This window comes from Mus pahari, chromosome X (genome assembly GCF_900095145.1).
Source record: "Mus pahari chromosome X, PAHARI_EIJ_v1.1, whole genome shotgun sequence".
Lineage (NCBI taxonomy): Eukaryota > Metazoa > Chordata > Mammalia > Rodentia > Muridae > Mus > Mus pahari.
This window is the reverse complement of record NC_034613.1, coordinates 92,132,088-92,144,747: the sequence shown is the minus strand read 5'-3', so window position 1 is coordinate 92,144,747 and position 12,660 is coordinate 92,132,088. Positions and strand designations below refer to the sequence as shown.

Here is a 12,660-nt window from a genome sequence, read left to right as displayed (position 1 = left end):
AGAGAGAGAGAAAGAGAGAGAGACTCTACCACCTTGATTTCTATTGGCCTTTTGGTTTTTTTGTTGTTTTGTTTACCTTACTGGCTTAATTTGGCTTCTCTGGGCTTAACTGATGATTATAATATTGTCTCCCTAATCTTTATCTTCTTTCTTTCAGATTTTCTGTCATTTACCGTGGGCCGGATGTGACTCACAAAGTACAAAAGTTGAGTGAGTACACAGAATACAAGTTTAAAATCCAGGCATGTAATGAAGCTGGGGAAGGACCAGAGTCTGACATCTACACTTTCACTACTACAAAGTCCCCACCCACTGCACTTAAAGGTAAATGGTATACAAAGACACTGACCATATTCCTGGTGCTTCCACGGAACATGAATTGAATTGAGCAGTAATCAGAAAATTCTAGAGTAAGACAGGAGACCCGGCTCAGAAAGACAGATGGCAGGTGTACTGCTCATAAAAACTCTTGCTTCTAAATTTTTATACCAATGTGTTTAGGTGACAGTAACTCTCGGTAGAGGCCAGGAAACTCGAAATCTTAAGGGGGGAATAGGCTCTCAGGAAGGGGTAGGGAGGGCATAGTATAGATACTATGAAAGTGGAAGGGGAAAGGCTGGAGGTGGAGAAGCCTCAGTAGCATGAGAGAGCAGGAAGCTGGGATGAACAGCAAATAGGGAGATTAAACAACACTAAAAAGCCATGAAAGCCATGAGGAATCCTGTTATTTTTGTTTGCAGACTAAAAATTAAATCTTGGGGCTGGAGGGTTGGGTCAGTGGTTAAGAGCACTGGATGCTCTTCCAGAGGACCATGGTTTGATGCCCAGAGCCTGACTACATGGCAGCTCACAACTGTCTGTAATTACAGTTCCAGGGGAACCATTGCCCTCTTCTGTCCTCCACAGGGCCCAGGCATGCATGTGGTGCAGACATACCATTTATGCAAGCAAAGTCTCCACACACATAAAATAAACAATTTAAAAATTATATCTTAAAATTAAACTAGCAGTAGTAATTTTTTAAATTCCCAAATAGGAAAACTCCACAAACAATATAGTGCTTAGTTAGAGATTTCAAGGGCAATGTAAGATTTATTAAGATTTCAGGCCCAGCAGAGGTGGTTCATGTCTTTAATCCCAGCACTCGGGAAGGAGAGGCAGGTGGCTGAGTTCAAGGCCAGCCTGGTCTACAGAGTTCAGGACTGCCAGGGCTACACAGAGAAGCCCTGTCTTGGAGACCATAAAAATGGTTTAATAAAACTCCCAGTCAGTAATTTTTAAATGTCTTAGAGATCATCTAACTTCACCACTACCACTTTTAAGATTAAGACATGGAGCTAAAGAGATATCTCAGAGATTAAGAGTGATTGTTCCTCTTTCACAGGACCTCAGTTCAATCCCCAGTACTCACGTGGTGGTTCAAAGCCATCCATTCATAATTCCAGTCCCAGGGGACATGATGCCCTCTCTGACCTCTGTGAACACCAGCATACACACTGCTACCCATACCTATATACAGGTAAAATACACATAAAATAGAATGAATAAATCTAATAGAGTTTTAGAAAAAGAAGTGAGATGGTTAGTTCCACAGATGGAAGATCCCATAACTAAAGCAGTCTTCAACTCCACAGCAGAGCTTCTTCAGGCTCTTGATTTCCATAATAGTGCACATTCCACATCATCATATCCATGCAGTGCTACACAATACATTTTCTCAAAATGTTTATAGTGAAAGAAATCAAATAGATGGTGTAGCTATGCTTGCCAACCTACAATTAATATGTAACTTTAATAAGTTTATTTCTAAAACTATGAACTTACTCTCCGTATCAGTGTTGTGGGGTATCTACCATCGAGAACTTCTCAGACATGAGCAATAGAAGTCTTTATTAGCCAACAAGTAACTACACTCGGTGTTTAGGATTCCAGTACACCACCGACCCTTTCTCGGGGTCAGCTGTTAAGCAAAAAGACCACATCCCAGGTGGACAAACTTTAGTTAACAAGAATAGTTATCTAGAAGCACAACTACAGAACCTAAAAAGCAAGGTGAGTACATTCAGAGATATTCCAGAATTAGGGCGTTTAGTGGATTAGGTCTTTGTTTTAGTTTTGGCACGTGATGCTAAGTACTGAGTTGTGCACCCTGAGTTTTCCATCATGGAGTCAGTTGTGCTAAGGTCTGGGGGCCTGTTACACTGTGAGTAGTAAAGTACTATGTATCACACTGACAGTGTGTACAAGTCTGCAGTTCTCAGAACCTTGGATTTGAACATTGCTTTTCCATTTCCCAGTTGGGATGTTTGGTTGATCTGGTCCTTCCTCAGGAATTCAGTCTTTTTTTTTTTATTTATTTCATGGGCATCAATGTTTTACCTTCATGTACAAATGTGTGAGGGTGTCAGATCCCCTGTAGCTGGAGTTACAGACAGTTCTAAGCTGACATATGGATGGTGCAAATTAAACCTAGGTCCTCTGAAGAGTAGCCAGTGCTCTTAACTTCTGAGTCATCTCTCCAGCCCGCAAGTTCAACACGGGTATGAAATCATTCCTCTTTAATATACTGCTAACTGAAATGCACTCAAGTTAAAATAATCATGCTTAGATGACAATAATGCCTTCTTTTCTGACTACTATCCCTATCTATTTAGGCCCCATTTTCTTAAAATGTAGAGAATAAGAACATGAAATAAAGAAATTACTCCTTTCTGCCTCACATAATTGCTGAACTCCTACAATAATTTTTTATTCATATGGAAACACTTCTAAATGCACAACATACCATATAAATACAATGCCAATTGTTCTAGAAGTAAGAGGCACTATTAAAGTTTATAAAATTTGAATAGAAAATCTAAAGAAGCACTATTAACTTTGTTAAAGATTTTCTACAATCATGATGCCTGATCGTATAACAAAATTATTTCCAATAATAAGTATAGTTTGTTGGGTGTGGTAGTGCATGCCTTTAATGTCAGCACAAGGTGGCCAGAGCTAGGAGAATATCTGTGACTTCAAGGCTAGTCTGGTCTTCATAGCAAGTTCAAGGCCAGCCACAGCTATATAGTGAGACCTTCTCTCAAAATACATAAATTTCCTGTTAAAGAATAGTTTTATATTTCTCACGTTAGGTCTACATGTGCTTGTAATGATTGTGTGGTTGCACGACTCTTTTCAATACATTTGAAATCATTTAGGTAAAAAATAGACCTTCTAAAATGTCACCTTTTCTCCTAGCACCAAAAGTCCATCCACTAAATAACAACTCTTGTGAGATCAAATGGGAGTCTTTGGATCCAATTAAAGGTGACCCCATTGTTTACTGTCTTCAAGTCACCACCGGAAAAAAGGCTAATCAGGTATATTCTCTCAAATTTAGTCTTCACCATTTTGCCAGGCATGGTAGTACATATCTATAGCCTCAACACTTGTGGGTTAAAGGCAGGCGAATGCAGGTATTCTTTGGCTACACACTAAGTTTGAAAGTAGAGACCTTGCTTTAAAAAAAAAAAATGTCAGGTTGTGGTGGAGTATGACTTTGATCCCAGTACATGTTGGGAGGCAGAGGCAGGTGGACCTTTGATTTGAGGCCAGCCTGGTTGAAGCAGAGAGGAGTTATAGGACAGTCAGGACTAAAAAATAAATAAAATGATAGTTCTATGTCCAGCTAAGGGTTGCCCTTTTAGCAGGGAGTTATTATTGAAGGTATGTAAAGTAACTAAATCTTATCCCAAATTTCCATCTCATCCTTACCATTTATGTACCTAATCATTATTTGGAGACAACTAGCTTATTCATTTAATTTAATCATTACCATTGAATTGTATAATATTTCTTGATTTTTCACTGGCCATAACCCATGATTCAAATTCATAATAGAATTAAACTTTATTAGATGTAGGGTATGCTATACATTATTGGACAAAATTATCTCATCAATACTGAATTCCTTCAGAACATTAGAAACATTGAGTAAACTTTTACTTTTGTTATGAGCAAGTACATGAAATAATTTTCATTCCTCTTGTTGTAAAAACCTATCCAATGCATGTTTAATTGAAAAGAAAACCACAATTTCTTCTGATCCTTTTTCCTTAGATTTACAAAGGACCGAACACTTCCTTTTCCTTTTCCAACTATCATGCAAATTCTCGCTATCGCTTCAAGGTCTGTGCAGGACGCCGATATGAAACCTCCAATGGTCTTCAAGAGCTGTGGGGACCATATAGTCCCAGTGCTCTTTTCTCAACTTATAAGCATCACTCCGGGCATGGCAAAGGCAGTGGGGGTAAAGGAAAAGGCAACCACAATGAGAAAGGGGAAAGGTGCAAGACGGAGATGAGTGATGATACCTTCGTTCTTACCCTTCTGATAGGGTTCGCACTTATTGCAGTTTTGTGTGCTGTCGCTGTTCAGTACCTCCTGATCAACTAGTCTGTTCCTTTAGGGGGGAAAAAAGGAAATTGTATCCAGTTTAGAAAACCTTAGATACATCTTAAAGCACATGCTTATATTTAAGGCTTATTGATAGAAAGTAGTAACAGGAAAACAAATCAAAACACTATCTTCATTTTTACAACCTTTTGTGACAGTAGAACAGAGATTTCTAAGGAAACATATGTACCATGAATTTTACTATTTTCATTGTTCTGTGAAAAAAAACATCACCTTGTTATGTAAAATTCAATCATCTGTGGAAACTATTTTATGCCTTCACTTGTCAAGTTAATATTTTCAAAAAATTTTATGACTATGATATAACAACAGTATTCTGGAATTTTTTTAGAACAAAATAAGAAATATTACTTCTATCTGTCCTGTTAATGTCCATATGAAGTAATAAAAAATGTATCTACAAAATTTCTTGTGTGTGTTTATCTGTTCAAAATAACATATTGACCTAGTGGTTTCTACCATGATAAAGACTTGGTGTGTTTGTTAAGATTTGCTAAATAACAGAGCTGGCAGAATATATATGTATATACACACACATACACACACTAACAGGGGCTTTGTCAGAGTGCCTGAGAGTGTGTGTGGTCTGGATAGTCTAACACTGACTGTCTCCTGACAAAAAGGCCAAGAATTAGTAGTTGATTCATCCACAAGGCTGGCTGTCTCAACACTCCCAGACTGGGGCTGGAATCCTTGAGGATTCCTGAAGAGCTGCTGGTTTTCAGATTGCATTGGAATCGTGAAGAAGTTGGATTTAACACAGGATAACAACAGGATAGATACACTTACCAGGAAGAGTAAGAAAAAGCAGGCAAAATATCAATACTACCTTGTCCTGTGTCCTTTAATGTAGTCTGCCACCAGAAGGTAGAGCCAAAATCTAGGATGGGTCTACCTGCTTGAAGTAATCTAAGTAAGAAAATGCTTTACACAGGAGAACCTTGGGTTTTCATTGACTCAAGATGCAGTCATGATGACAACCAAGATTCCTCATCATGCTTTGTAGAGGGGCAATAGTAATTTATAGCACTTTGCTGTAATAGGAAGTAGGCAAAATGGAAAGGAGGACAAAGAGAACAATTCTATACCACTGTAGGGTCTTTAAAATCCTCTAATTACTATTCTCAAATATTGTATACATGCACAATCATATACATCCATATGGACATGGAGTGTTATCATTGTTTTCTCTCACCATAGATGGATTCACATCCATGTCTAGTTACACACAAAGCATCTCAACCATGGTTCCCACAGGTCACCCTCCAGGAGCTTTTCTCAGAATGTGTCATGAAACTTGTTGCCCTCACTGAAAATGTTTAAGATGCTATTTCCTGTTTCAGTGGTTCTAACACTGAATACGCTAAATTCAGGATGAAGATATCCACTTCTAAAGGCCACTGACAATTTTGGCACAGCCTTTTATTGGAAACTGATAAATGATATTATACAAGTACCACTACATTTTGATACACTTTGGCTTAGTCTTCCTTCTCTTATATGTTTGGTTGTGAGCCTGGACTTTAATAGCTGAACCATCTCTCCACTCCTCCAAGTGGATTGAAGACCTCAACATAAAACCAGATACACTAGATCTAATAGAAAAGGAAGTAAGGAAAAGCTTAAGTCTCATTAGCACAGTATGGGGTTCCTAAACAGACATCCAGTAGTTCAGACTCTAAGACTAAGAACTGATAAATGGAACCTCATAAAATTGAAAAGCTCTAAGGCAAAGGACATAGTCAGTTGGATGGATCAGCAACCTATGGATTGGGAAAAATATTCACTAACTCCACATCCAATAGAGAGCTAATATTAAAAATATATAAAAATTCAAGAAGCTAACCTCCAAAAAACCAAACAACCCAATCAAAAACTGGGGTATAGACCTAAACAGAGAATTCACAAGAGAGGAATCTTGAATGGCCTAGAAGTACTTTAAGAAATGTTCAAAGTCCTTAGTCATCGGGGAATTGCAAATGAAAATGAACATGAGATTCCACCTTACACCAATCATAATGGCTAAGATAAAAAACTCAGGTGACAGCACATGTTGGTGAGGATGTGGAGAAAGAGGAACACTTCTCCATTGCTGGTGGGATTGCAAACTGATACAACTACTCAGGAAATCAGTCTGGAGCTTCCTCAGAAAATTGGAAAGAGATCTACCTGAAGACCCAGCTATACCACTCTTGAGCATATACCCAAAAGATGTCCCACCATGCCACAGGGGCATGCACTCCACCATGTTCCTAGAGACTTTGTGATAGGCAGAAAGTGGAAACAACCCAGGTGTCCCATAAACAAAGAATGGATACAGAAAATGTGGATCATTTACACAATGGAATACTATTCAGCTATTAAGAATGAGGACATCAGGCTGGAGAGATGGCCTAGTGGTTAAGAGCACCGACTGCTCTTCCGAATGTCCTGAGTTCAAATCCTAGCAACCACATGGTGGTTTAAAAAAAAAAGAATGGGGACATTGAGTTTTGCAGGCAAATGGATGGAACTAGAAAATATCTACCTGCATGTGGTAACTCAGACCCAAAAGGATATACATGGTATGTACTCACAAATAAGTGAATATTAGTCAAAAATGTACAAAATACCCAGGATACAATCCACAGAACTCAAGAAGGTCAACAAGCAGCAGGGCCCAAGTGAGGATGCCTCAATCCCACTTGGGAGGAAGAAGAAAATAATCATGGGAGGCAGAGAGATGGAGGCACCTAGGTAAGAGGGGACAGGGAGGAGAAAGGGTGAACATGATCAGATATGGGGAGTACAGGAGAGAAGCCCTGAGGGCCAGTAGAGTGAATGCAAATATTCAACCTTGTGGGGGTAGGAGGTGAGGAACACTCTGGAACTTACCAGAGACCTGGAGATGAGGGACTCTCAGGGCTCAAAGGGAGGGGGAAGAAGGAACTTGTAGAGTCCACCTCCAGTAGAAAGACATTAACTGGATTGACAGGGTTGCAATCCACAGTCAAATACTCTGACCTGGAATTGTTCCTGTCTAAAAGGAACAAAAATGGAGAAAAGACTGAGGGAAAGGCAGTCCAGTGACTGGACCAAATTGGGGCTCATCTCAAGGGGAGGCTCCAAGTTCTGACACAATTTCTGGTGCTATGGTGTACTTACAGACAGGAGCCTAGCATGGCTGACCTCTGAGAGGTCCAACAAGCAGCTGACTGTCACAGATACTTACACCCAATCAATGGACTGAAGTCTGAGATTGAATTAGAAAAGGCTGGAAGAAGCTCAACATGAGGGCTATCCCATAGGTAGACTAACCTGGACCCCTGAGATCTTTCAGACACTGACCCACCAACCACCAGGCAGCATACGGGAGCTGATCTGAGACCCCTGACACATATATAGCAGAGGACTGCCTGGTCTGGCCTCAGTTGGCGAAGAGACACCTAGCCCTCGAGAACCTTGAGGCCCCGGGAACTGAGGGGGCCGGGTGATGGGAGCAATATCCTCTTGTAGACATGGGGAGACAGAATGGGATAAGGAACTGTGGGATAAGGAGGAGGGAGGACTGGGTAGGGGGCAATGACTGGACTGTAAAAAAAAATTAAAGTAATAATAAAAAAAACAAAGAAATGTTAGGGACTACTTCAGACTGAAATAAAAATAATGAGTAAGAAGAAAATATTAGAACATGTAAAATTCACTAATTCTAATATGGTGAACATGGTCTGTAAACTGTTCATAGATTTATTATGGATAAAAAATAATAACTACATTAATATGTTAAGATATTAGCAATAAGGACTTAAGACAAAAGGCTCAAATATATATTGTCTACAAGAACCCAATATAAATATGAAAAAATAGACAAAAGTAAAGAGATACACAGAGATGAGAGAGAGATCATGCAAAATAAACAGCTGTCTATATTTCAGGCAACAAAGGCTTTAGAATAAGGGAAATCATCAAGGATAAGTAAGGATATAGCATAATGACATGATCATTTCTCTGATCCTTATGGCTTCTTTTGTATACACCTAACAACAGAGTTCTAAAATACATGAAACAGATATTGACAAAATAACAATGAAAAATAAACAAAGGCACTATTCTACTAGGAGACATCAGCACCCTCTATAAGATAGACAGAGCAAGCAGAACATAAGGACATACATGAACTCAACTGTACCACCAACCACTTCATCATCACAATTGATACCTATATCTAAGAATAGTAGCATACATGAACATATTCACCATGAGCTCACAGGGAGCATTCCCTAAGGGAGACCACATTCTGAGCCACGAAACATAACTGGAGTTAACACAGAGAAAGGAGCTTCAGTTGGGGAAATGCCTCCATGAGATCCAGCTGAGGGGCATTTTCTCAATTAGTGATCAAGGGGGAAGAGGCCCTTGTGGGTAGGACCATCTCTGGGCTGGTAGTCTTGGGTTCTATAAGAGAGCAGGCTGAGCAAGCCAGGGGAAGCAAGTCAGTAAGGAACATCTCTCCATGGCCTCTGCATCAGCTCCTGCTTCCTGACCTGCTTGAGTTCCAGTCCTGACTTCCTTGGTGATGAACAGCAATGTGGAAGTGTAAGCCGAATAAACCCTTTCCTCCCCAACCTGCTTCTTGGTCATGATGTTTTGTCCAGGAATAGAAACCCTAACTAAGACAAGTACCTTATCCAATTCTCCCTAGTGCCGCTGCCCATATCTCTCATGGCAACATTAAATCATGTTTTATTATTAATAACTCCTTGAGTCCAGTGATGCTTCATATGAGCATGGATGTGGGGCCAGCTGCAGACAGATGGGCAACATACCAGCAGCCACATTACACAAAACAGAGTAATTCTCTCTCCTCCAACAGCCATCAACTGTCAACTGTTCTACCAATAAGAGTAGGGCCTTGAGCACCACTATCCCATCCAGGATCAAATTTTTAACTGGCTTGATGTTGCACAGGCATGTACAACTAGTGTGAGATGTTGGGCCTGGATGCAGTAGCCATGCCACATTCAGAGGTCAGCTTTTCACAACTCTCTTATTTCCCAGTTCTTACATTCTTTCCACCCATTCTTCCTGATACTCCTTGAGTCCTCGATCAGGAAAGCTTGATATAGATGATTCACCCACAGCTGATCACTGGCAATTCATTCTCAGTTGACTGTACATGGCACTGTGTCCCTTAGGAGACTCTGCTGCACAAAGAAACATCTCTGGCCAAATTTGAGAGCATCACAGATTGCTGGGTAGAGACCTAAGGGTTTACAAATCAGTTTGAGAGTGGAGCTGAGGTGAGCAGAGTATCCACAGGGATATCAGGATGAAAGAGGCAGCCAAAGAAAGCAGATAGGACAATGAAAATGTTAAGAATGAGCTGGAGTAGTGCAGAAGAGCAGAGGCGCTCTCCCTTTCCCTCTGTAATCCATCTCTAACAGTGATGACGTACTAATATAGTAGCTCTGATCATTCAGAATTGCACATACACCCCTATGTGTGGTCTCCAAGTAACAATATCCTGTATGATAAACAGCAGCTAGGGAACACATAGGGGCATGGACTGGCAGGAGCTGATGTACAAAAATCACATCCTGATAAACAAGTGTTGAGACTTTCTAATGCTTATTTGGAAGTCCCTGTGCCCACTTCTGTCAGAGCCCCAAGATTGGTAGGAGAACGATCATCCTCACAGACCAGTGTGTCCTGGCAGAAGGCAAGTTCTGGATTGAGATTTGTGTGTCATGAGGAAAGAGAATGTAGGGCAAAGGAAGGTAAGAAGACACTCTTATCTGGTAAAAGGAAAAGACGTCAATGCCTGGGAGCTGTAAATCCAAGATTCCAGTGCTCTGTGACAGGCAGACAGGTAGAAAGGTTAAAGCAGGATATCTGGAAGAGCTTCCGTGAGTGTCTGCATTTGGTGCTAAGAATGAGTGTGCCAAAGAGAGGTGGAGTGTCAAAAGCGTAGGGCTGTGACAGGGTACACAGGGTGGCATGACAATCTGAAGGAGACACCTCCAAGGTTAAGTTGAAAATACCTGCTTTTAAGAAGAGGATTTCAGGGAAATCATGAGTATGAATTCAATAGCAGGGGGAGGTGTATTTGGGGGAGGAAGGGATAGCAAAGGAATTAAGGGTGGGAAAAGTAAGACACAAAGAAGGGATCAGAAAGCCAATCACTTCCCTGGCAGTCAGTAGGTCTGATTTTGGTTTCTGAGTTGGGGCAAGAGAGGTTAGGGTAAAGTGGCAATGATCTGATTATAAGCTGCAGAAGTTACATAGGTTGCCTTGGTAGGCCAGACAGAGGCCTTTATATCAGAGCCAGTGATGAGACACTAAGGAGGTTATAGGTAGGTATGTGATCTCTGGAAACAATTATGATGGCCTGCTTGCAGAAATCTTCGCCTCCATTCCAGNCNTCCCCATGTGTGTATACAGATCCAGTGGTGTCTGGTTAGGCAGGGTGAAGTCCCACTTCTGAAGTAANCCAGGCAGCAATGGACACCAGGAGAACTTTGTTAGCTATGTAAGGCAAGTGTGGTCAGACCTAACAGGAGGAGTGAACAGAATCATTAAAGCTCTTCTGGAGATTGGTAGTGAATAAGGCACTCTGGTTTAGCTATCAGGTAAGGACCCAGACCCCATCTGAGAGGGAAGGAAGGAAGAAAGAGTGGCGACAGGTTTAGGTGGTAGACTGGGAGTATGCATTCATCCATATTCTCTAGGATGCAGATGAGGCACACCAAGGTTGATCCTGTGCAGGTGAGAGAGTGTTTAGTAACTAGTGTGTTCATGTCCCCAGGGCCAGAGGGCACTCCCTTATGGGGAGAAGTACTAGTACCAGTGGGAACAATCTTGAAGGTTGGATGTGGGAGGATCCTTCTCTTAGAAGGAGCTTGTGCAGGCCATCACATGTGGTCTTTAGAGCATTCACTGAAGTGAGAATTAAAACAATATCTCAAAATAGGAGGAGCAAGGAGTAGTCTATTGAGGCAGGGATGGAAATGGGATCCCTGGAAATTAGCAAAGGATAGTAGAAGGGTTTGAAGAACTAAAATAGTCACGTATTTGATGAAGCAGGATGGTCCTTTGATGGGTTCCAATTGAAAGGATGTGTGAGCAAAAGTGAGGGCCTTGAGCACCTCTCTCCCATCCAGGATGAAATCTTTAACTGGCTTGATATTGTGCAAGTACAACTAGTGTGAGCTGTTGTGCCTGTGTGCAGTATCCATGCCATATTCAGAGGTCAGCTTTTCACAACTCTCTTATTTCCCAGTTCTTACATTCTTTCCATCCATTCTTCATGATAATCCTTGAGTCCTCGATCAGGAAAGCTTGATATAGATGATTCACCCACAGCTCATCACTGGCAGTTCATTCTCAGTTGACTGTACATGGCACTGTGTCCCTTAGGAGACTCTGCTGCACAAAGAAGCATCTCTGGCCAAATTTGAGAGCAACAAAAATGGATGGGTATATACTATATATATATATATATATATATATATACATATATATATATATATACATATATATGTATATATATATATGTATTTTTTTTCAGGAGTGCAGAGAATGAGAGGGTTATAAGGAACCTCAGGAAGTTTGTGGAATGCTCGGGTAATCTTGCCTCCAGGGAGTACTCTGATCCGGGGACTTAGGAAAAAATGGGAGTAGGACAGAGTGCCCGTGTCCTGCCAGAGTTCCCATGTTCTGGGCAGGTGGTCTCGGGAAAACTGCTGGATGCTTTCCACTTGGCCCCAGTCGGTGGGGGGTGGACAAGGGCAGCCTCCGTACCGGGTGCTCAGTCTCCACACTGAATATGGCAGAGGAGCTGAGATCAGAAAGGGGGCCCCAGGGCAGCACCAGGCCCCAGGGATATGGGAAGAGGTTCCCATGCAGGCAAGAGTCCTTAGTCTGGTTTGTGGTTGGAGTGTAGAAAGGCCTTCTGATGGGAGATTAGGCACTGCTCATTAAGAGAAAGTGTATCCCATTGTCCAAGCACAGCAGGCCTTGATGAACAAAGACAGTCTATGAAAGAGAGAAAGTAGAAAGAGAGAGGCCAGCCATAGCCAAGGGGAGAGAAATGGGAAAAGGAGAGAGAGAGAGAAGAAAGGCTAGAGTAAGAGGGAGAGTAAGAAGGATAGTAAGGAAAGTGAAAGCTTAAGAGAACAAGCAGGGGCCAAGCAGCCCCTCCTACAGTCAGCTGTGCTATCTTGC

At 41.4% G+C, this 12,660-nt stretch overlaps 1 protein-coding gene across 1 annotated transcript in view; it reads left to right on the top strand.

Moving 5' to 3' along the window:
* The window catches only part of LOC110313438 (fibronectin type III domain containing protein 3C1), a 64,281-nt gene extending 59,844 nt beyond the window's left edge, over positions 1-4,437 (top strand). The window contains exons 25-27 of the mRNA XM_021187648.2: positions 158-324; positions 3,241-3,362; positions 4,102-4,437. Coding sequence (XP_021043307.1) covers positions 158-324; positions 3,241-3,362; positions 4,102-4,437 — 625 coding nt within the window. The remainder of the gene's footprint in view (positions 1-157; positions 325-3,240; positions 3,363-4,101) is intronic.
* The last annotated feature ends 8,223 nt before the right edge of the window (positions 4,438-12,660 follow it).